Here is a 25,895-nt window from a genome sequence, read left to right as displayed (position 1 = left end):
ATAAGAGCGTCACAAAGAGGAAGGCTGTGTCATTCCACTCGCTTGTTGTATTCCCATTCCAGCCTCGCTTTTTCAAGAGTCTTCACAACTTGCAGAAACGCATTCAGAAGGTAGCAGTTTCTGCTTGCAGGAGTTCTGCACCCGTGTGGCCTCTCCATAGTTTGGTTTGGCTGAAATCTTATCTTCCGCTGGCCAGACGCCCCCTGATTTTATTAATGCCCTCATCAGGAAGTGGAGCCCAGAGCTTCTCTTTACTAACAAACAAATTAGCCTTTGTATTGGAGTGGCTCCACCCCTCCTCCCTCGCTCCCCGGCTGCTGGAGAAGCTGGAAGAAAATTCTCAATGAAACAAAGAAGACATGCAGCTCGATGGCTCACATGTGGAGCCCAGGGGCATTGGTGTTGATTGGAGAAAGCAAATACTATTTTCTCCAGGAGTAATTGTTTCCGTTCTAAATTTGGAGAAGTGAAACATCCCACTGGGGGAAAATATAACCCATTTATCCCCTTCATAAACAATGTGACTTCCATTTTTAAGCAAAAAAAAGTTTTAAGCAAAGCACATCAAACAGTGATTTTGATGTGCAGATTGAATGCATGTATTTCCACAGGAAGCATAATTCACGAGGGACTTCCATTACAATTGTGCAAAAAAAATCAATCCATGGGTACAACATTCGTTTTGGACTAAAAAAGCTCAGTTATCTGCTTTTCTCTGCAGTATGACAAGGATCAGAGAAGTACTTTGAAGACAGGGACTGCAGCACTGTAACTACGGCTGCCTCCTAAGCTTCTGTAAGAACATAACAGGTTTAACTAAAGAGCTCATATGTCAAGGCATTTCCTGTACCAATCACTAAACCTCCCTTTAGACAACAATTAACAATGTTCTCTGTACTATTCACACCTTCACTTAATAGATAAACTACTTATGATGTTTTGTTTACTGTGTAATAAAGGATAGGAAATGCGATACTAATTTAAATGTACAACATTTGAGCTTAACAGACTAAAGTTGTTAGAATAAATACAATAAATATAATAAAGAGTTATAAGGAAAAAAACAAGATTTTGCATTAAGTGAATAAATGTTGTGAGAGAACTTTGAAAAGAGAAGATTAAGATATAGGAGATTATTTAAAGTGAAAAATTAAGATGGAATAATATAGAACATTTAACATTAATAATTATAATGATAAAATACTTTGATAAAATGGTAAATGTCATAAAAAAAAGTCAACAGAAAATGTTTAACATCTGGATGTTTCTTCTAATTGCGATAGCGATATCATGTAAAATAAGACTTAAAAATTAGACTTAAAAATCTGTGCTGTTTTTGTTCCTAGTCATTACAAAGGCCGGTAAAGGTGCATTTATTGGAACACTACATATATCAAAGAGCAACGTTACAGAGGCCAGGTTTATTTTATAATTTTTTGCTTATAATTTATGATCTTGTGGGTTTTTTTTATACTTCTCTACTTTTTGTACTATTTCCTTCATTCAAGCACTTTAAAAACACGTGAACAACAATAATAATTTATAACAAGGCAAAACTTCAATTAATGAGTAGAACAGGCATGGGCCGCTTTCTCTAAATAAGATATGAAAACAGTTTTAAAAGAATTCAAAGCTCGTAAAAAATTCAGCTAGAATTTTCCCTCTTCTACCTGGTGCTGAGCCCTGCTGTTCAGCTGGCTGAAAGAAGGCTGCTATGCTCTCCCTTATTTACATGTAACATAACAGGCTGCTTGGAAAAAAAAACATTCTGGTGACACAAAACATGGACAGTCATAGTGTGGACACTAAATAAGCTCCTGTCATCCCCCTTATAAAAAACTACAGCTGGGAAGCTTAAAACGTCTTGTTAAGCACCTGACTGCGGGCTGTCCACCAGAGTATCTAGGCCGACTGATTAACCAGCTAATATCAGTTTGTTACATATGTGTCACTCTATAAAGACTGGCACGGCAAAAAGGTGTAATAAGAAGTGTATTCAGTTTCTACTCTTGTAGCAATCTGAATATATTTTATAAAACATTTAGTTTGTTAAATATTTTTTTTGTTCTTTTACTCAAACTAATTACCCCTTTTACAATCTCATAACTACAGCAGATGCATTTTAGTTGAGTATATGCTCATTAATAACGGGGCAAGATAACAATACAGAAAGTGACCTTTCCTAAGTTAACATTCTGATCAGAAAGGAAAATGTGGGTAATTCAGAGAGTGTCTCTGAATTACCCCACTTCAGATTTTTCCATGTAAAGAAATGATTATAATTGGAACCTACATGTAGTTTTCCTTCTACTTTGGAATTATCCAAAGTAATTGCAAAGCAATAGTTTAGATGACACTGTTTTAATTGCAGTCAGTCGTTCATGGGCCTCCCTAGAAACCACAATTCAAGATTACTAAAACAGTAATGGCTCATGCTGATGGAACAGATTAAAAAGGAGGCAACCACAGAAGAAGTCTGAATAAGCCATGAGAAACCATTTACAAGAACTTCAAATAAATTACAACAAAACTTTACTGGAAATGTTTCATTTGAGTAACTAAGCAAGGTAATAATATTGACATGAAGACACTCTGTCTCTCCTCTATGTGTCATATTTACTTACTGCACCTTTCAGGAAACCAATGCGCCCATTTCCTGAGCAAATCTATGGAAATGATGGGAAACCCCTAACAAACAGTCCTAGAAAGGCCATCGCCTTCTCAGATGGAAAAAGGATATTTTGAAATGGACTTTGATGAATAGAAAACTGTAGTTTTACAAGTAAATATGTTGTAATCCTGGATACCACATCGTCCACGCTCAACAAAGGAAAAGTTTTGCACTCTTTGCAGTAATATTGGGGTTGCTTTGAAGCACATTTGTGAATAAACCAGTCATGCTGATCCGTTATGAATTTAAATGTAAGGTTAGAATGATTTGTAGGTCATCTGTTTTTGTTTATATTAATGTAGTCATAGCGTTTTTGGAGATAACATTAAAAGAAAAGTCTCTTCATATGGCGAACACGTGTGGATCACTGGGTATGCCTGGGAAAGTGCATGATGTCGCTGCATTAAATTTATAACTCAAACGTTTATGTAGTTGTTGTTATTATGGGACTTCTGGCATGAAGCTTGTCACTGCTTCTCTGTCAAAACCTGTCCACACATCGCTGCGTGCTTGGAAGGTAACATCAGAAGCGATCATGTCACAACCTGGCATCCCTGAGCACAACCGAAGCTAGAATTTGGCTGGCAGATCGAGACAAGTTTAAGTTTTATGGGTAAGGATTATGTTTATTTAAGTGTGAAAGTTACAGATTTACATTTGATGTAGCGGTGCATAGTTACATTTACTGGCAGAGATGATTGTCATCAATAATAAAAGGTTCATGTGAATGCTGTCAGTGGGCGCTCCCAGTACTGTGGTTTCAAGTGTTGTTTTCCGAGCTCGGAGAATTGGCTCATGTACACGTTGAGGTTATCTGAGGTGAAAGACGAAGCATTTTACTGTAAAACGCAGGTATTGGGTTTGAGGTGAGAGAAAACAGAAGTTTTGAACATGTTAATTTGTGCATCTCAGTGGGAAAATAAGTGAGAGTTTCTGTACTCTGGTAATAGTTTCTTATTACTGAGGATGAACTAACCTTTTTTTTTTAACAGAGTGTTGAAAGGTGATGTCCTAGCGCAGCACACAGGTTTCCAGAAAGCGAGAAAACATTCTGTCAGGTTCACTGTCTTGAGTAAAAGGATTATATGCTTCAAGTAGATGATTGAAATTATTATTTTTGGTCAATGAATACATGCTTATTTAAAATCTGGCCAAATGGCTTTTACTATCTGTATTCAGTGTTTCTGCAAAGGCTGGGAAAGTGCAGAATTTTTTAAGAATGTTCCAGATCTGGAATGGATGGAAAGACAGATAATTTATACAAATAAAGCCATAACTGCATGGCCTATCCTGTTCCACAGCCACACATCTTATCTTCCCTCTGTCCATCAATCTGTTGGCTCATTGCTCATTATCCACTCATCCTTCTCTTTGTTCACCATCCAAATATTTATTCATTGTCTGTCCTTTCATCCATCTATCCATAATTCAAAAATTGTCTTTAAATAGTTGTTAACTTTGGAGATTTTAATTGTTGCAATAAAACGATGTATAAGGACCCTTTCTTTTTGCTACATGTGTAGAATGCTTGCAGTTTACAAATAATTCTGTCAGTTATCAATTCAGAAATGTATTTATTTATTTAATTTTTTTGTTTTGTTTTTTTCTTTCAGTCTGTAGCCCGAGTATTGACATCCGGAATTACGTAAGTGAATTCCAGGCTCTTGAGAACTGCACAGTGTTGGAAGGTTTCCTACAAATCGTTTTAATCAACGAAAAGACAACCACCATCAACCAGGAGGTCTTCCGCACCCTCAGCTTCCCGAAGCTGACCGTCATCACCGACTATCTGCTGTTGTTCCGCGTCCCTGGCCTGGATAGCCTCAGCACGCTCTTCCCCAACTTGAGCGTCATTCGGGGCCGTAACCTCTTGTATGGAAACGCTTTGGTGATCTATGAGATGACCAACCTGAAGGACATTGGCCTCTACAACCTGATGAACATCACCCGTGGGACCGTGCAGATTGAAAAGAACCCAGAGCTCTGTTTCATTGACTCAGTGGACTGGTCTTTGATCATGGACAGCAATGTTAATAATGTTATAACTGGGAACAAGGAGTCGAAGGAGTGCGATGATGTCTGCCCTGGCACAATGGAGGATAACCCTACATGTCAGAGGACATTGGTCAAAGGCAACAATGACTACCGCTGCTGGACATCAAAGCATTGTCAGAAAGGTAATTCAACTTCTACTTTTTTAATTAAAGAACGACTTTGATCTTTGAAGTTTACTGCCTCTCAGACATTTCACAATTGTATGCAACTTCAACACTTAATCCAATGAATCTAGGTAGAGATTTTGTTCTTTGGTTTGGTCAGACAGTACAAACATTTTCCTCTTTGTTCATTGCACAGACTTTTTTTTTTTTTTTAGATCAGGCTATTTATGAAGGAAAGGATGGCGGCAATACAACAGCACCAGGTATTAAGGAGACATGCTTGGTTGAGGTTAAAGGAGCTCTGCCAAGAAATGAAGTAGTCTAGCAGTCTGGAGCATGTCAGCTAAATATTTGCCAGAGGGACATTTAGAAATTTGTGAAAAAAGGGGTTCATTGAAGGATCTGGGGGAGGGTTGTCCTCGTTGAACTTTAGCCCAGTGGTGGGGTTGGCCACTTTTCATTAAAGTAGTTCAGAAGGAGGTCATATAACAGCAAATAAGGCAAATAGAGATAACATTAATGGACAGCTTTGTACACTGATAGCATCCGAACAAGGAAAACCTATGCCTTAAGTTCAACAAAACTCGTTGAATAAGTGTGAAAGTACATTGAAACTGCTTGTTGCACAAGGTGATAAATGTGGACACACATCTCTTGACACTGTGTTAGGTTTGACATTGAGTACCACATGTGGAGTCAAAACAGACATGTAGTGCCACAACTTAAAGGTACAGAGATATTCTATTATAAAAAAATATTTATGTAAAATTATACTCTGCTTTCATTATTTCTCACAGCTACATTCACTTTTAAAAGTATTATTATGCTTTAATCCATATTAGATTTTATTTTGCTACAACTCCATACTTCAATGAATTTTATTTGAGTCTTATCCGATAGTATAGTAGTTGCCACTCAGAATTAAAAGGATAAATTATTTACAAGTAAACATTTGAAAAGGATAACATTCTAATGTGTTTAACCCTTTTTACTCTAATACCCTGAAATAAAGTCAAGTGAAATCAATTACATGTTTTAGTCACCTGCAGAGAGCCACAGCAGTTGAAAGGACAGTCAGCAGTTATTCACTCCACAGATCTGACCTCCGTAGATGAGTGGCAAGATTGCTGACCTAAACCCAATGCATTGAGGTTTGTAGTTGTTACTTGACAAAAGGTGCAGAAGTGCTTGTAAGGCACTGCTAGTTAAATAATAGTGGGAATAAGTTGCCTCGGACACCAAAGGCTCGAATCATATTTTTCTTTTTTCTTATTGTCCTTAAGACCTGTGTGCAGCTCCCATGGTCAGTTTAGATTCACAAACAAACTCGGGGTCTCTGTGGGAACCTGCAGAACAAATAGTGGAAATAAAACCTGCGCCTTTCCCTTTGTGACCACATCTTTCTCTGCAACGTTTATTGTTTGTCTGTGTTTATTCTTGGACGGGTTGACCTATCGGGAGTTTCCCGCAACGTTATCAGCTGCTCAATTCGTGCACAACTGACCCTGTAAAATGAAAGTTTTTAAATCCCTTTGTTAAAGGAAAAAAAAAAGTTTCATAAAGACTGCCACATTGTGAATGGTGTAGTCACACAATTTTATTCTTTGCACAGTTGATGATTTTGTGGTGTTTTGCTGAGTTTTTCCCTCACACAACAGACCTGAGAGCAGGAGTATTGTTTAGAGCAGCTTGCCTCTCTCAAAGGGCCTGGCTGAGTTCAGGGTAAACACATTCATCTGGAGAGCCCCGAGGTATCGAGACCGCAGATAAAGTTTTTCAGGAAGCTACACTTTGGTTACAAAAAATAGGGCTGGGTGGCATCGAGGCAGTGTGAAGCATTTTTCATACAATAATGCGGCAGAATGAAGCTAAAACCAAGCTGGGTTGTGCTTTAATATGTTAGAATTTGTGTTGGGATTTTTTTTTTTTTTTTTTTTTAAGGTATGATGTGTTTTCTTGGAACTTTCCCACTGTAGAGCACTCTTCTCCCCTCTCTACCCCTTTGTGTAATTGCCTTGTTTTTCTCCGGTACAGATGTTCCTTCAAGGGCATGCAGTGGTTTTCTAGTCAATACAGCCCGGTCTTCTCTTTAATTACACTACATGAGGAGGAGCGCTGTCTGCTAGCTAACTACAGTAGCCTCTGGGGCTTCAAGTTCTCTTCAGAGCTTAAAAAAAAAGAGTTTTTTTTTTCTTTCATTTTCTTCTGGTCTTTAGACATTATTGAGACAGATTGGGAAACGTTAATGCTAATGTGGAGCCGAGTGGAATATTCCAGGTTAATGTTAGATAAAGGTGTGTGGGAGTCAGCTGTGTTGCTAAATGGAGACTGGAGAAATGGGCACTTCTTAGAGGCAAGCAGTGATGCGGAGAGAGGCCCGTTCTGAGGAGTTCTACACAGGAGGAAGGGCATAAAGGCAAAATGTCAGACAAATGTCAAGTATACAGACTCAACAGCAGTCTATGAGTGAAAGGCAGTTCTGTGTGTTGAGAACAATCTTTCCCTGCTTGTGTTTTCCTCTTCTTTTTGAAACATCCACTCCTTTAGCTCCAGTGCCGTTTCTTCTCCCCACTGTGTCTGTTCATTTTCTTCCTCTCCACTTCACTTAGCCTCATCTCTGATTGTCCTTGTCAGAGGTTCTGCTGGTGTTTCCTGCTCTATTTTCACCTCACTCTTTTCCGCAGGGCTTATCAGAGGTTGCTAACAACCCCGGCTGTCAGATATCTTCACTGTGTACTTTGCCAGAGATGTTCTCTCTCTCGCTCTTATTTGAGTGGCCCCTGAATCTTTTAATGTTTTCCAAAGGGCTTAAAAGGTGTATGGCCTGTGTCTGTATTTTGCCCACAGCAAATAACTAACTAACTAAATAAATAAATAAATAAACAAAAAGACTTGTGACAGTTAGTCATATGGGCAGCCTGTGTCTTATTATATGCCTGGCCTGCTTCAGGTCTGGTTGGTCTTCATAGCTCCACAGGGAGGCACACATTCCCTGATTCGCAAGTTCTCACAGAGCTCACATTTCTTCTTCATGGAATCAAATATTAACTTTTGGTATGCTGGAGGGCACATCCAGTTAAGGCTATCTCATTCAAAAGAATACCACTTATGTTACGCGTTTCATTTCAATAAGCAGCATGTTTGCACATTAACACACTTTAAGACAATGGAAGCAGACAGCATTCCTGACCCATGACTTGTTCTTGTCTTTTCCGTTCTCCTGATTTATCTAGAGTCGTATTCAGTAAATTAAAATGGGTTCCGATGAGGTTTATTTGTCAGATTAAAAGTGCCTTGTTAAAATTACAACCTTTAAGGAGGTATCAAACATAATTTTCATTATAGACCCACATTTCTGCATTGAGAATGTTTTTTTTTTATTATTATTGGTCTGATGTAATATTCTAATCTTAAAGTTAAATGTCATGTTTTCAATAGCTGCAAGCAAGAAATCATCAGCCTTAAAAAAAAGCTTTAAAACATCAGTCTACGTGTAATTAGTTGATATAATGTGTTTTACTTGTGAGCTGTGTTACTGAAATACATGAACTTCTGATTTTTATTTGAATTTATTGAATGACTGTATATCGCCATGAGGTATATACAGTCATATATACATCCTGTATCTCTAGTTATACAGATTTGTTGCTAAGAAAGAGATAGGCCTTTCACTCCAATTGCGTTAGCTGTTTTACGACTTTTGCTATGCGACATGTGCAAATAGTGGCTGCAGCTGTAGACCAAAATGTAAAAAAAAAAAAAAAAAAGTTGTCTCCTTTTTCTTTCAGTTACTTCATTGTCTTTGAACAAAAATAGAAAATAAAAACCCTTTCTTGTTGCATGCAGTAGTGGAAAGAAAGCCACATGATAACGTTTAGACAGCTTTGGTTGTTTATTTATTAATGCAATCTGTTGTATTGCTATGAATAGTAGATCATATGCCAGATAAGTACCCAGCAGCATTCTTTGGCCGTGTCTTGCAAAGGGACTTGTGAGATGGGCTGTGTTGAAAGTGATACTTTAATGCTATGAGGTCCAAAGCCCAAAGTTTGCTGTTCCAGTTTAGAATTCAGAAACCAAAAAACTAAACAAACAAACAAACAAACAAAAAAAAAAATTTCAGTACCACAGAAAGAATTAGCTGTTTCTTTATGTCCTTATTTCAAGATGCATTTTGGGTTTCAAATGTGGCTCACTGTGATACTTTTTTATTAACACTTTATTCATGAAAAATATTCTGAAAAACACTGAACATATTTAAGAAAATATCCCAAATTCCAATTTCTATTCTTGAAAATTGAAGCTATTTTGCTACTGTTAACTTTTAACTCACAAAGAATAAGCTGGATTGCAATGCTGCTTATTTTTACTTGCTGAAAGCCAGAATGATGTTCACTAATAGAGAATGTACGTCTCTGCCCCTTTAAGTATATAAGGCAGAAATTCCTCTTGGCTTAATCATTGCACGTGTGAGGGGATAAAAAGGGGGAAATGCACCACACAGGCGGTATGTGAAGACTGTCTGTGCTTGGTCATACAGAAACTGCTTGTGTCCCATTTGCAATTATGAGTAAAAGGGATTTATCTGTGGTCCATTCTTTGTTTTTCTGGACTTGTTGTTCCTGTAAAAGTACCTGGGTGGGCTCAGTTCACAGATAACAGAAGGCTTTAAAATAGTTAGCGGAATCTCTGGACCTTATCAAACTCCTGCGGTTTCAGGGACAGGAAATTCAAAAGAGCTCAAATTTCAGACTTGTAGTATGGTGCTTTCCTCAGGGCACATCTTGTGCCATGACTCAGTGCCCATACATCCGCTGTTTCTGCTTGCCTGCTTTTTGCTTTCATGAAGAAAATACTGGGGCTCCAGCATTAATGCTTTAAAGATGGTACGCATGTTGATCAAACTCTGTCCACACCTAAATGCAACACACTGTTCCCTGTTCTTTTCTGTATAACTGCAGCTCTGTGGGAAGGAGAAAGGTGTACAGGCATTATTACTGCAAAGACACTTCATTATGGAGACCTTAACTAAGACAGATTTATACAACTCACGAGCCACGAGAGTCTTGTTTAATTAACTTTTAACCTGCATTCAATTCCATTTAATTTAGTTTTATGTAAATAGCGCCAATCACAGATGAAGTAATTTCGAGGCTTTTTACAGAACAAGTATGTCCAGTTTATTCTTAGATCATCCGCAGGGAAGTTTTCTTTGTTTTTGGACTTCTGTAAGAGGTGCAGTTTTCGAGCAGAGCCCTATCCAAGGTGGACCGACTGCCAAAAATATCACTTAAAAACTATTTTTAGGGTTTTCTCTAATAAAATAAATATTCAATAAGCATCGAACTGTGTTTTAAAGAATTTCTATTCAATGTGAGAATATTTAGCTTTGACAAGTTGAACTTAAGTTGAGTCTGGATTCCTTAAAAAAATAACCAAATGGTCCTTTAAATTAGCACTGGTAAGGAAGCTAAGTTGGATGCAAACATCTGTCAATAGCAAGCCGTGGTGAACATTTAAGTATGTATATAAACATACGTAGCTCCAACAAACAAAGGCATGTTGCACCAAGCTTCTGTGTGTGAGAGATTAGTCAAAATGCAAGAAAAGTGAAGTCAAAATATATTTAATCCACAGTCAAGCAAACAGTTTGAGCTTTTTGCTAACATTTTTTGATGGATGAAATTTTCTTCTTTGTTGATGATTTCATATTATCCAGTCCACATTCTTTGCATTGATATCTGTGTTTCTTTTTATGTATCTCATCTCCATCCTCTAACCATCCATTCCAGCCATTCCTCTTCAGGGCCTTTGCCGCATGTGTCCCTTCTGGATACCATTCAGAAATGATACAAGTTCGTCATATATCAGCTTTAAACAGAAACCTTCTTCACTGGGTTCTCAGAACATGAGCTCTCTTGAAATAAGGGGGGAAACTTTGCTTGGTTACAAATAGTTTTTCCTCCTTAATTTGTTTTGTTGGTTGCATTTGGACTTCCCGAGAGGCTGGGTTGGATTTTTTATATTTTTTCTTGCCTCACACTTCTAGTGTGTTTTCCGTTTCTTGTAAATGCAGAATTATAAAATACGAAATTTGTCTCACTGCTCTCAAGCTGTGTGTGGTGGAAACATTACCGACACATGTTGACCGCTAATACTAACATTTAATGTTGCTAACAGTGTCCTTCCTTTGGAGGGATTAAACTTGTGTGCTGGCACAGTTTTTCCAATTCATGATGACATGGTTGCACAGTGTGTTATTGTCCATGTATGAACAGCAGTCTGTATTGTCCATTGATGGCTGGCCTGTGCGAGTTTATCCGACTCATGTCCTCTGTGGCCTATAAAGGTCTTCTCTCAAAGCACCGACAAATTAGCCCCTTTTTTCCAAGGGTTCCTCTCATCAACTCAGTTGACCAAAATAGGACTCGTGTGACTTCTTCCCAACATCCAAAGAGACAGACCGACACACTTGTGCTCTCATCCAGATACGCAGGGAAGCCCACTGAAATACAGATGTTCCCTTCTGCTTAAAGTACCCAGGTTGTTCAGTTTTAGCGAGATAATTTAGCCTATCACCGTTGGCACTGGCTGACTCAAACAACCTTTTTTCTCCACTTACAATTCATTTGTATAGTTTTAGGTCAGTTTGGAGTACAAAAATGATTTCCATTAGCAAAATGTTAGTATAATGAGAGATAATTTTAAGATATTTTTTTATGAACTTGTAAGTTCATAAGCATTTCCTTTCTTTTGCTTGCTTGTTTTGGCTTTTAACCTATATAATGCAATGGTCTAGGTGGCCTTTTCTCAAGCTTCTCACAATAGTTTCCTGGAAATTTGGCCCCATTCCTCCTGACAAAACTAGTGTAACTGAATCAGGTTTGTAAGCCGCTTTGGTCAAAACCACCTATTCAACTAAGCTCATAAGTTTCTGGAGGACTGAGATCAGGACTTTGTGATGGCTGCTCCAAAACATTGACTTTGGTGTTTTCAAGCCACTTTTTAATTAGCTTGGTGTCATTTGTTCTCAGGCTTGAACTTACTAATGTCTTGGGATGTTGCTTTAATATTTTTCTTCTTTTGGACTGCAAATTCTTTTCATGTAAAATGTTATAAGAGTATCTACTTGATGTCATGGTTTTTTTTGACTAGACTCTTTTAAAAATGTCTAAAGGAGATTAATTTAAAAGAAAATATCTTTAAAAGTCTCTCAGTATTCTGGCATTTGGCAAATAAAAATAATGTTCTTGATTCTAACCAGGAGGAATTTACTTTACTGACAGATAGTAGGAGGAAAAAAATAGTTATGGTTTTTAATAGAATGTATGTAAATATTTGTTTTTTATTTTGCCAGCCTTCATGGTGTGTAAGTGTGAATGCATTTAAGCTTGTGGAAGCGCAAGTTGCGTGTGTAATATGTTTAAGCCACCCAGTGCCTCTGGTGATAGGTTGCCTGCTGCTTCCTGGCTGTGCAGTACAGAAGCTGTGACTCATCCTTTACTCTCACCACTCATTCATAAATCTGCACAAATACTATAACTTCCATGCAACACCACCCCTACTTCAGTTCAGGCTGTGTTGTGGCTTCCTCTCTGTCCTGCTTCGAACTGCAGGAAGGGAAGGGTGAAGTCTATTGCCACCTCTCTGTGATGCATCCCCCCACCCCCTGCAGAGGTGAGAAAGAAGTGTGCCCTCGTCTGCTTCCTGTGCATCCCCTTGGCACCTAAATGCACCTCTGACTTGCTGCCTACTCCAGCTCCCCTTCTCTCTCTCTCTCTCTCTCTGTCTTGTTCTCCCTCTCTCTCTCTTCGGCTCAGGCCAGAGCAGCCATGCTTGGCTGGCTTGGCAGGGACTCCTGGGAGATAATGTGCCATGCCTGCAAGTAAGCTCTGAGAGCATGGGTTAATACCACAGCGGAAAAAAGAAATCTCATGCTGACAAATCTCTCCTGCAGAAGTGAGGATGTACGCTGGCGAGCCGCAGAGAGAGGAGAGTATTCTGCTCTGCCAGAATAGTTTGTCAGGTTCACTGAGGTCATTGAAATACTGCTCCTTATTTTCTCCCAGTTATGTTTGTGGTAAAGGGCATCTGAGCTTTTCCTTTCACCTTTTCCTTTGAACATGCCTGAAATGTACACCTTGCAAAAGTGTTCAGCCTTCTCACATTTTACTGCTTTGCAACCTCAACTTTGTTGCATTTTATTGAGATTGTATGTAATAAACCAACAGGAAGTCAGCCTGATCTGTTCCTTGGCCTCAATGATGCTGTTTGTTCTCTAGCAAAGCTCCGATATATTTATTTATCTACTGCATTTATCTGAGATTAAATTGCACAGGTGGACTAATTTGCTCAGAAGAGGACTTCTGGAGCAGTTTAGTTTGTTACACTGGAATCTGTTTATGGTCATCAGAATAAAGGGGGATGAATACAAACACGTAGAATTTGAGTACAACTGTTTTTTTTTTCTACTTCTGCTTCCTAAATATGTGTGTGTCATAAAACCACAGCAAAATGCATTGACTTTTGTGGTACTAATGTGAATAAATAGGAAACACTCCAGGCTCTGTGTTAGGAATGCAACGTGTATCAGCATAAACATCAGTATTGGTGGTTGCTAATAATATTTTGACGTGTCGCTATCAGTTCCAAAAAGTAAAACTGGGCTTGTATTAATAACTGATGTTTTTTTTTTTTTTTTTTTTGCCACTTCTGTATGTGTTTCAGGAAGGACATAGTAGGTGGTGGATCATGTGGCATTTGTTTGGTCATGTGACAGTGATAGTTATGTAGTGCAGGTTTGTTTAACTGAATCGAGATTATTGATTTTTTTTTTTCTTTTTGTGTGTCAAAAGTTTGGGCAAATATGTATATTAAGTATTAGAATGGTAAATACTGATTGATTATCGACAATCACTGCAATTTTAATATTGGATGTTGACAACAATCTAAATTTTTAAATCGCACAAGGTTGAATTCCAGTAAAGTACATTAAAGTTTATGGTTGTAACAATGTGGAAAAATTGAAGGATAAAAACTTTTCCCCAACTCAGTTAGTGATGTAATGCAAAGTGACTGTGTCCTTACCAAATGGTTCTGGTCATAGAAAGGCAGCATCATATATGAGATGCAGAAAAAAATAATTGTAGAGTAGCTTATACTTATCGTATCTTGTGGCTGCTTAGCAAAGGGCGGATTATACTTTTAATGCTTGCGTCTGTCTGTGCATTTTGAGTTCACGTTTTTCTGTAACAGACATACTGAACACGCCTCAGCGTGCCAGCAGTGATCTGCTGTCTGTTCTTCTTTGTAACGTGCACAATGAGGAGATGAAAGGGCATCATAAAATTACAAAGGAAACCTCATGAATTACACAGCTAGATGAAATGCCTTTGACAACCACGCACTTCCCCTCAAATAGTTTTCTTTTTTGTCCTTTATGCTAGCATGAGGAGTTGCATTATGTTTGCTCCAAGCAAAGTTTGAATTGTGCCAGCTTTGTACAAATGGTCCTTCATGGTGTTTTTAGTGTCAATAATTAATAAAGTTACCATACCCACTCAAGGACGGAGAAAAAAAAGCAAAGTTTAAAGTTGATAAAACACTTTAATGAAGGCTCGAGAAGTCTTCGTACTACCCAGGTGTGATTAATGTAATGACATGGTAGGTTGGTGGAGGTTCACCATGTTCTTTAGTCATTTATTTTGAAAATAATGTGAGAGGAGATATTGGACACACATTTTATTTGTAGTACTTATTTCAATACACCTCTCAGTCCCTCTCTGTGCCTCATTGGTTGTGTGATGCTTCATTTATAAACTCTCAGATCGCTGTTTGACATGGCCAGCTTTATTGGTGATTTATGAGCAGCCGGAGGCAGCATGAAGAGTGGCGTCTCTTTGTGGTCATATTGAAAAACTGTTTTGTGAAAGACTCCTACGACTCACGTAGAAGTAATCCCTCTGATTCATAATTGCTAACCTACTCAAAATATGTTGTGACATGTTTAACTTTGTGGAGATCCTGTTGTTAGTATTTCGTAGTGTTGAAGATATTTCTGTTGATTGGAGCAGACATGCTGCTACCAGCTGTAGATGGATTTGTCCAAAGGATCATTTTCTCTACTTCCTGGGAAGATCTGGGAGGGTTCATTTAGTATGGGTCTCTGGAGATAGATACTTTGTTACCATGGTTGGTCTACTGTGAATAGTAATATAATTAATGACGTTTACTATTGATAATCACCCTAATATTCCATCAGCATCAATTTTTTAAACATTTGTCTCATTTTCTATTTTTAACGAGTTGTGACTGTTTTCGTCTGTATTGCTGTGAGCACAGCGGATCTTCTGGCTGCTCATGAGTGCGCTGTATACATTAGTTTGTTGTTGGCTCATGTCATTTGTTGTCTGAGCAACACCTTCGAACCAAACATGGCAGATAAAACAACTGATCCACTGCCAAAGCGGTATGGAAGTACTTGAAGTTAGCCGACAATAAACAAGGGTTTGGATGCTCAACACTGCAGAACAGACTTGATGGATGAAGAGATAGGAAAAAAAAGGAGAGGAAAGGATAGTATCTCCGGGCTTTTCTGGAACTAGAAAAAAACAAAATTACTGTGTTTTGCTTCAAAGCTAGGAGACACAATGAGAAATTATTTAACATTTAGATGTATGAATAGAATAAACATTTCTTTTATTGTCTCACGCTGGGGAAATTCAGGTGCAACAGCCGCATCGGGGTGTAGGTTTAGGCAAAAGAAAAAAAAAAAGAGTGTTAAAAAAAAAAAATAATAATAATAATAACAGCACAGTTGTCAGACATAAAAATATCATGCTGACAATGCAAGGATTGTGCAGCTGTGCAGGATGATTTTTTCTTACATTTACATATGTGTATTGAACGTTAAAAAGACAGTTTACAAAACAGTACTGCATGCTGCAGGGAAACGTGCAATAAAAGCAGAAATGTTACGTAAAAAATTAGTAAAACAGAGTAAATGTTTGACTGTTTCTGTGCTTGCATGTGTTTATGTGCAGTTGACTAAACACAGTTGACTAAAATAAATGAACTTTTTCCTGTTTTTAATCTAATTTAATTGCCTGAATGTCTGAATTGTCTGACTGAATTAGCATTTAAACCAGAAACTGTTATATAAAAAAACACATGCTTATAACGAGTTCTGGTTATTCTAAAGCTGCAGATTACATAATTACATTTGATAGAAATGATTTACAGAAAACAGATTGTTTTTCATTTGAACTAGCAATCATCCCCAAACTAAGGCCTATTTTTGTTTTCCTCATTCAGTCCCATTATGTCTGATATTCCCATTACTTTTTTTAAATTTTTTTAGGATTGTCGCAAAGCTTAATAAACATTTTCTTCTGGTAAAAATGAAAAAAATTGTAAATGTAAACAATTATTGTAATATAAAATATGTATTGACTTTCTACAATATCACAGATGTAATAGTCCTTGTCCTTGGTGTTAATTTACAAACACGGGGCGCTATTCCGTCAGTCTAGTACGTCTGCTCTCTGTCAGTAACAACAATAATGACCTTGAGCCTCTCCTTTCCTCTGCTTATCTTGTTTGGGTGGGATCCTGAAGGCCGGCGTAGCTGTCAGCGCGCGGCCTAACAGGCACAGGTGGCTGAGTCTGCTCTGACTTCGCCTGCCCTCTTGGCACGGCTCTCTTGGCAGACCAGCAGCTCCTTGGCTGCTCGCCTCAATGGGCCACTCCAACTCTATAATCACCAGTTGGTGCTTTGTTAACATCGGGTTGGCCCACGATGAATTATTGCTCTCAGCTTTGAAATATGGCTCCTCCTGTGGAGAAATCCAATGGAGTGTGAAGTGCCGATCAGAATCTTGCGTATGTCTCTCCCCCTTAGCCGCGGACGTAAATACAGTGTCATTCATGACAACTCTCGTAGTGATGACATCTTACTGGGTCAGTGCTGGACCCCTCGTGATTGGCTGCAGTGGATTAGACAGAAAAAAAAATAAAGTGAATGGGGATGAGGGGGTTAGAGAAGGGGTTGATGAAGACAAACCTTATCGCACCATGCGGCAGTCAGACAGCAGCTTGTTACTGTGTCAGATAAATATAGAGGTCTCTGGAGCTCCCCTCTGCGGCTCTGTCTTTGCTTGAGGGGAGGGGAAGGCCGTGTCACCTGGGAGCTGTCGCTATCCTCATTCATCCTCATTAAATTGGCTTTAGATTTGCAGGGCATTAAAGATTTTGCCATCTCTGACGTGACAGATGGGGGGTAAAGTAAGGTGACCGGACGATTTTGTCACTCTTGTTCCGTAACCTCCCTGGGCTGCCTGGATGACAGCGCAATGCTGACCGAATAATAAGATCAGCAGAGAGATTTGTTGCTTTGGCAAGCGTTGAGTCTAGACGAGGGATATTGGTAATTTATTTAGATTTTTTTTTTTTTTTTTTTTTTTATATCTGGTGCGGTGCTAGAAGAAGCCCAAACATTCACACCCAATAAACCGGAACGAAAGAAACGAGTCAAAACAAAAATATCTGCCTCTTTTCATTCACGCTTTAAGTTTGTTATGTAGCTCAACTTGGCAGTTTCCTCAAAAACAGAGACCAGAGAGGGTTTTTCGGCTCAAAACTGATATCTGATATTGAGATGGCAAAGTCTATTTGATGTGGGTGATGTGGGCATTTATCCTGGGCGGCATTAAAAGGTGTCTGATGTGAAATATCAGATTTGACTGTGTTTTATGTTACTGTGCATCTTCCTGTGTCAGTCAGGCTCTGCTGATGAAGCGGAAGAAAAAAAAAAGGGATGGCTCGATGCGGGTCGGAAGAGAGCAGAGCCACATTGGTACCTTTCATCTCTTCCATCCTGACGAGAAGGCAATGGTTTGAAAACCATCCATTCTGAACTGACCCTTCCTGCATAAGTTCAGTGTGAATCACCCCCACCAGCCCGCCCCTGTTAGTGCATCAGTTACAGAAAACAAAGCTTACTAGGCTTGTTTGTGCTTGACTGTGAATCAGGAACCTGCTCTTTCTCTCTCAGGCGGTCTGATAAACAGGAAAGGCACTAGCCTCCCGGCTGCATATAAACATTGTCATCACATGTTATTACTCACAATTTTTCAGTTTTACTGTCAGACTTCATTAAGTGCCAGTTGTTGTTTTTTTCCCCGTTAGCTCTCTGCTTTTCAACGCGCCTTCTTCAACATTGGGAGCGAATTAAAAGTTCGTCTCGATCTTTAACCCTTCTTAGACGCTCTCCGCTCCTGTGTGCCCTGTTGTTGTTAGCAGATTTCCACAGCAGACATGTACTTGCTTGTTAGAGGGTTGTTGTTACATTCCACCTACCTGCCTGCATAATATATGGTGTTATCACGCCGACCTTTTAGCTTTCTTGTTCCCTTCCTGCATGTGGGGTAATGACACCGATCATTCCTGTTTTAGGAAATCCCCTCACATTTTGTCCTGCTTTGACTTTCTCCTGCTTGTTTTGCTGTGCCTCTGGTTTCATTCCTGAGATGCATTAAAAATGCCCATCCAGTATGTGTACCATAGTGCGGTTAAGTAGCCAGAATGTAAAAAGAAGCAAAGACCAATCTGTTATTCCCCTTATTTGTACTTATATTTGTTTCTTTCCCAGTCTTTGAAGACAAGAGAGCTCAGTTTCTCATTTCCTCCTTTTCTGTACTTTTCATTTACTGCATGGATAAATTCGTCTCCGTCTCCTTTTCTGGAATGCAAAACGTTTCTATTGCAAACGTACAAAGGCTGATTTGAGTCTCCGTTGTTGTTTTTAAATATTTACATAACTTTTCTTTTCTCTATTTTGTTTGAGAGCTAACTCAATAGGTCTGGGCTTTTTTTTTTTTCTTTTCGCCATTATGGCACAGCCCTCTGTCAACAGTGCCTTTTAAAGGGATGGAGATTAACTCAAAACACTAAGCTTAGTGTTCAGAAAAAAAACAAAAACAAAACCCTACACCACTTATGTCTGCCTGAGCATCAATCAGCAGCTGGGGAGTGCATGAGCAGACATGTACATCACCCTGTTTCAGTGTATAGTTCTCATACCAATATACTGGATATCTGTGCAGAATCACAGCTCACGTAGTCACATTCATTTAGCAAACTGCAGCATTTTCCAGCATTTATATAGATCTCAATAAGCATTTTCATCTCAATGAGATGAAGAGCGGTTTATGGTTGCTACCTGACAAATTATGAAAAGATTCAAGATTTTCTTAACACTTTTATAAAGCCTTGTAACTATATTTTTTTCATTTTATTATATCTCAAAATCTATGTTCTTGATAGTACTGTGAGATGATCAAAAAACGTTATCACCATATTCCAGCTTTCTTGTATACGTGCTTTTTACGGCATGCTCTCCGGCGCTGCCATGGAGACAGACACCTCGGCATCCATCACTTAGTGCCTGTGGCTGTCAAGAAAACGCTACACATAAGCATGTGTTTAAAACCCCTGGCTCTGAGGCAGTGGGAGGAAGCGGCCTCTCGGAACACGGCTAACAGATCCTCCTCTGCCGCCGCCGTCATTGTCTCTCCGTTTCCCCCCCCCCCCACCCCCTTTAAGTACAACAACGGAGATGAAGCCCTTGATTTATGGAGTGAGTACAAGCTAGGCGGGGCAAGGCAGGCCAGCTACTGGAAGCGGAGAGTGAGTGTGTGGGGGGGACTCAAGTCTAGGGCCCAGAGCAACAAGGTTTCAAAAATGTCCACACAGCTGCAGGGTCCCATCTTACCGCATGGCTAAACTAGGAATCAACTGATCATCTCCGGTTGAAGTACAAAGAGGGCAGAGCTGCCATGCTCTTGAGCGTTTTTTTCTTGTAACGTGTGTTTGTGTATGTTTGTGTCTGAATAAGTCAACTGGAGTAAAGGGCCGCTGTCTGAGCATGAAACACAGGCCAATCCCGTTGGGAAATGTGCTTTTATGTGATTTTTTTTTTTTTCTTCTACGCTCCTTTCATTTTTTTTTTCTTCCTGTCAACTAACTGACACACCCATTCCAAGAATCTCTGGTGGTTTTGCTGATTTAAACTTTCTCATGTAAATGCTGAACCTCTAAATGGCCCAAATTAACTTTATCATCCTGCAGACAGATTTGGGAAAGAGACTAGACGAGCCACTTTTGGGAATGTTTTGCAGCCCTAATGTTCGACAGAGGAGGTCTTGCATGTCTGCCTTTGTGGTAAAAAAAAAAAAAAAAAAGGCTGTGTTTGTGTGTAAAGAGGTGGGGCAGTAGGTGGGGCCTGAAGAAACAGCGGCGACTGCTCTTGAGAGTGTCGCCTGGACTCTGCCTCTTGGCAGCAAACTTGATCAGCGAAGGAAAATACATGCTCTGCCTTTACAATGCAGGTCTTTGTCTCTGTTCTGCATCGGAATCATCAACTATTTTGGAAATAGTTTCCAGCTTATTAAAACGGTTCCAGACCGTGACTGTTGAACCAGTGAGTTTCCACTTAATGTTTTGGCATCCTTCCCCATCTTTGGTCTGCTGCGGGCATCTTCAGAGAATTAAGGCTTTCTGGTAGAAATTTATCTACCGTTGGTGTTTATCTTTCTGTTTTTTGTTAGATTCTCTCCCCACTCTCCCTCCTGATGGCCCCTGACTTTGATTAACTGCGAAGATCATAGGCTTCTTGCCTCATACCCTTGCTGCCTTGTGTCATTGTTCTGACTGAGCTTCTCTCTTCATCAGAAATGAATTAAGCTTTTTGTGCCAATGACCACTTACAAGTGCCATTATCAGTGTGCTAGAGTAGTTCTGACTCTATCTAAGCTGAATCACAAAGGCTATGTAGCAATTAGGCGACACTTGACTCACGTCAAAACTGTGACGTTTTGTTAAGATGCACATTATTCTCTAAAATTGTCTGTGAATTTGAACTCGCATTAAAAGCTTAACTAGATTTCTTTCACGAGATATTCCTTCATCTGTGTTTTATTTAACCAGATTATATTTCTCTGATATCATTCTTGAATTGATTTCTTGGAGGTAATAAGAGCGTAAAGCCCCTTGTGTTATTAGATCCAGAATCTTTTATTGCTCATCTGAGTAGCCTTTCCTCTCCATTAACTGATTTTCTCTTTTTTTTTTTGTGCCTGTAAATACTGATCATAAACCTTCTAACCGAGTTTCCTCAAGTGTGATGCTCCCTGAAACTGTACAGCTGTGAGTTCTTGGCAGATCCTCGTGATTCGATTCAATTACGGTCCTTCAGTGCGGGATTTGATTCATTTAAAATTTGTAATAAAACTCCTTTAATTACTTCTGGTATTCACAACAGCCTCTGAAAGATCTATAGTGGTCTTTTAGGGTCACAAATGTACACATTAAAGCTCCTCAACTTGGAGTGGAGTAGAGCAGCAGGTGCAGTACCTTGAAAATACTTCTTGTACTTTTTCTTATCTTGTCAAGTTAAATCCAACAACCTCAATATATTTTGTTGCAGTTTTACATGCTTGACCAACATAAAGGGGCATAAAACTTTGAAGTGAAAAATAAATAATTTATGGTGTTTTTTTGTTTTGTTTTGGTTTTTTTCCAAATAAAAATCTGAATAGTGTGTCATGAATTTACTGACCGGATACTTTGTAAAATGATTTTTTGCTGTAGGGCTCCCCGGACGGGTTTTAACCAACTTTGCAGATCTTCATATACACGCATGGGCGTAGGTTTGGGTAGGGACGGTAGGGACATGTCCCGACCAATATTCACGGGATATGAAAAAGTCCCGACCAATTTTTGCCATATTGGCTCAAAGAACGTGGATCTACGATCTTTGATTAGCAGCAACAGGCGGTGCGCGGAACGGAAGCTTCTTAGTTTGACATTTATTATGAGCCTCCGAGACCGTGTCGGAACGGTGCTGTCGGGGGGTGGGGGGGGGGAGTCAGTTGAATCGTCGGACGTTCTTTGATTAGCTGCAAAAGGCGGCGGCTAGCTGGGCACACGCGTCTCCTTCTGAGTCTCCGAGACCATGTCGCCACCAAAAAAGAAAAGGACAGACATTAGAAGTTATTTCGCTACGTCGGCTGTAAGTACAGTGAGTGGACCCAGTGATTCTTGAGAATAGGGACAAAATGGGTTTTAATTTTCCCATATTTTTTTTTAATTATTTCTCAACCTTATGTATGCAAATATGACAAATAATGTTTAGAAAATATGAAGATGCCAAGGTACAGGCTCCCAGTTGCGAATTTTTTTTAAAAAATTACATTTTTAATCGACCTGACCCAGAACTTTGTCATCACCATCTGACAAAAATAAATCTAAAATGATTTTTAAAATACCCCATTAGTGATATTTTTACTCAATTTACAGACAAATGCTTCTCAAGAAATAAAATAAATATTATTTAAAACAAAAAACAAGAAAAAGTCCATCTGATGGAGTTGACAGTGCATGACGGAGTTGACACAGAACTGAAGGTGGTGACAAACTAGTGAGTAAAATGAAAAACTTGGTACATGTGAAGTAATGCAATTCATGTAAAATACATTAAAATGAATTAGTTGCACAATTAAGTGAGATTTGACAACAATTTCACTGAAAGAGTCAGAAAAACTCTGACGGAGTTGACATCTGACGGAGTTGACGAAATGCCAAACTACCTCAATTTATATGATGTTATTCTGAAGGAGGCCATATTGTAGCTCGTCAGGTCCATGAAATCTTTACAGTTTACCAAAATTAAGCTTTTATTTCGCAAAATTTCATCAAAGTTTTGTAAATTGTCAGTTATGGAGTTGACACAGCATGGTTGTGACAAACAACTTAGGAATAAAACAGAAGAAAAAACTAAAGAATAACTTAAGCTAACCGGAGCTAACTAGCCCTCCTAACAAAGGAAAAGAAACGACAACGTCATGGGGTCCTCAGAAGTTCTGGTGCCCCCCAATAATGCCTGATTTTTTTACATTCTTTTCATTTCTGACGGTGTTGACAAAAACTAAGGACAAATTTCAACGGAGTTGGAAAATATCTAAAAATTATTTTTAATTCAATTTATCGATACTTTTATAATTATTTATATGACTACTTATACTTAATTGTCATAATATATAATTTTAGTATTTCTTTAATTGTTTTAAACTATAAGGATGTATTGAGTTCTGCTCCTGGACAAGGGCTTTTACAGGCATCATCCACCGACTACAATGTTTAAAATAAAAAAATATTCAGCAAAAAAAAGAAAAATATACATTGTTGTGCTCACATGACCCAGGTTAGTTTAGTTAGATATTTGAAAAAAATATATTTTGTGTATATTTTATTCAAATTTCATGCTTTATCCATAGGACCTGTTTTGTCCCTATTCTCAAGAATCACTGATATCTATCACGCAACGCATTTGTTGTAAAGTCCGGTGTTTAGTAAGGTCAGCACTGAATGTGAGGTAGAATAGGTCTGTTAATTATGTAATATTTTTTATTTTTTATTTTATTATTGATTTCTTCTTATCTGCAATTGTGTTTGCTGTATCCAGAGGATATTTCTTTTGATCTTACTTGTAACGTTTGCTGAATTTTGTAAAGGAAAAAGTAAAGTGTTCTTGAACTGATCTGCTGAGTATGACTGTATCTGGTTGTATACACAAGATGTATGATATGGTTATGGTTGGGGGGAGGGGGTTATTAAGCCAATGTGGTTTCCCCCCCCTTCTCAAAAATGTTCGGTGCTCTTGGGCATTTCACTGTGCTGCCGGGGGGGGGGGGGGGTGTCAAGGTCCCCACCAAAACTTAGACCGAACCTACGCCCTTGTATACACGTATCCATTCTTCCTCACAAAATAGCTCGAGCTCAGTAGGTCGGGACAGAAAACCCCTGGGAACAAGAACTTCCAAGTCTTGTCACAGTATAACAGTTTAATTGAACTTTGACTGGGCTATTCTGAAACATGAGTATTCTGTGATGCAAATGTTTTCATTTTAACTTTGGTTGCATATTTTTCTGCTGGCAGGGGAACCTGTGTCCCTGTCTGAAGACTTTAATAGGCTTTTTATGCAAGATTGTCCTGTTCTGAGCTTCTCCCTGCCTGCTGACGATGCCATCACATTTCATTGTTTGAATCCTGTGTAAAGAGGGATGTGCAGGGTTAGTTTTCCACCTGTGTACTAAAACAGTTACACAAATGAAGAAGGGCTTAGCAGAGGTTGTAAATTGCTGTCTACCTCAATTGCCGAAGTACTCTTGTTTATATCACGTCCTTGCATAAACGCAGAATCATCAACAAAGAAATGCGTCAAAGACTCAAAATATTAACTAACAGGAGTAACGTGCTTTGATATAAAGGATTGTACTTAAACATAACTTATGAAAGTTGAGAATGCAGATGATTTTGGAAAGGAAATGCATAATTTCATTAGGTTCATATTTTTCATTCCTCTGCTATTTTTAGAGCCTCCATCACCCAGTTATGGTTTGATGTGCTGCCAGAGAGTTGTGCAGGTTTACACATGAACAAGTTCTCTAAATTCAGCTCAAACTATCAAAACTGATCTAGTTCTTGCTCACTGCTTTACATTTACAGTCTGAACCAATCTGTACACACAGTCAACATGAAAACGAGTGTGAATACGACTGCATACAGTTACATTAAAAGCACCACGAGCACCATGTTTGTAGTGAATCCAAATCCAATTTTTTGTATGCCCGTATATGGAGAGAGCGATTCTAAATAGAAAATATTTCTCTATTCCAGTAACAATAAAATGTGCAATGATGAGAAAGCTTGTATGGTGACTTTTCAGAGTAGCTTCTGTAAGCTAGGTCTGGTGTGGCAAACAGCAGATAACTTCATTCATTGTGTTCAAAGAGAAATAGTAGCAACTATTTTCTACATAAAACAGATAAAATTTGTCTGAAATTCTCAGTTCACATTAGCAATTCACTGCTGAATGAAACATTTTTCAATGTCACTTCAGTAAGCGGTGTTTACTTCAAGTTCATCATGTTAAAGAAAAAATATAAAAGGAGCCTGTTACAATAAAATTTTTATTTTTAGGAATTATTATTAACATGGTCAACAGTGCGCAGCAATTAAGCTTAATGCTTCTCTGACCTTTACTTTTTTTTAAATTTTATTCATGTAATATTTTGCTGTCATTTTAAGCTAATTCTGCTTACCGAGTTCTCGGTTGGCATTGTTGTTGCACGCTAAAGATTCCTCTGGCAATGAGACAGATAAGAAAAACGGATACAATGGTATCTTGGATGCTGGAGAACAGACAATGGGCAGATTCTGGTAAATGAGTCGGTTGATTATTGACTCAGGCTTAATCCATCTCACATATTGTGACAGCGTTGGTATTATTCTCTTGATGATGTCATGTCTGCCTCGTGAAATTGTTGTTCCTGATGCCCCGTAGTTGAAGCTTGTGCAAAACACAGACAGTGCTTTTATAGGACACAGCATGTGGGGGGCGTTGTTCTTTTCACTGTCTGACCCTGGCAGGGAGATCTGGAAGAATGCCTATTGTTTCCTCACTGCATGCTTTGTCCGATAAACTCTGACCAACTCTATAGCGCCCAGAAAAGTTGTCGGCGCTAACCGGCTTCTCTTTCCTTCACACTTTCTCCCTCTTATCCTTCTTCAGATTCTACTTAAAGCAGTTGCTGACCTGGAAGACCATCTCTTGGTGTTGCTCTTTAAGTCTTCTTACTGATAATTCAAATGACTCATCAGTGTGAACAGGACTACTCAACAAAATAATTCTTCCTTAAACAACAGCAAAAAAAGACAACAGTAAGACAGGTCCCAAAGATTCCATGCTGAAAATCAGAGTTCTATTTCATAACTCCCGTTACTTTTCCTGTTTCATTTTGCTCTAAAAATCTGGAAATGATCAAGTACGTATTTGGAACCTTGGGTTTCCTTTAAGCTCTTTTGAGCCTGTGTTTGTGAGTTTAACAGGGGGCTCTACAGGAACAGCCAAAATAAAGAATGTGTGAAGGTACATGAGCTGCTCACACGTCACACGTTCACTAAGCTCCTCCAACATTAGGTGTTCAGCCAATAAAACTCAAGCAAA

General features: G+C 38.8%; 1 protein-coding gene across 1 annotated transcript in view; it reads left to right on the top strand.

Annotated features, from left to right (window-relative positions):
• igf1ra (insulin-like growth factor 1a receptor) overlaps positions 1–25,895 on the top strand; it is a 90,206-nt gene that overhangs the window by 8,714 nt on the left and 55,597 nt on the right. The window contains exon 2 of the mRNA XM_014983269.2: positions 4,285–4,848. Coding sequence (XP_014838755.2) covers positions 4,285–4,848 — 564 coding nt within the window. The remainder of the gene's footprint in view (positions 1–4,284; positions 4,849–25,895) is intronic.

The sequence above is a fragment of the Poecilia mexicana genome, unplaced genomic scaffold (assembly GCF_051168715.1).
Source record: "Poecilia mexicana isolate PSO_F unplaced genomic scaffold, ASM5116871v1 scaffold_6, whole genome shotgun sequence".
Lineage (NCBI taxonomy): Eukaryota > Metazoa > Chordata > Actinopteri > Cyprinodontiformes > Poeciliidae > Poecilia > Poecilia mexicana.
This window is presented reverse-complemented; position numbering and strand designations above follow the sequence as displayed.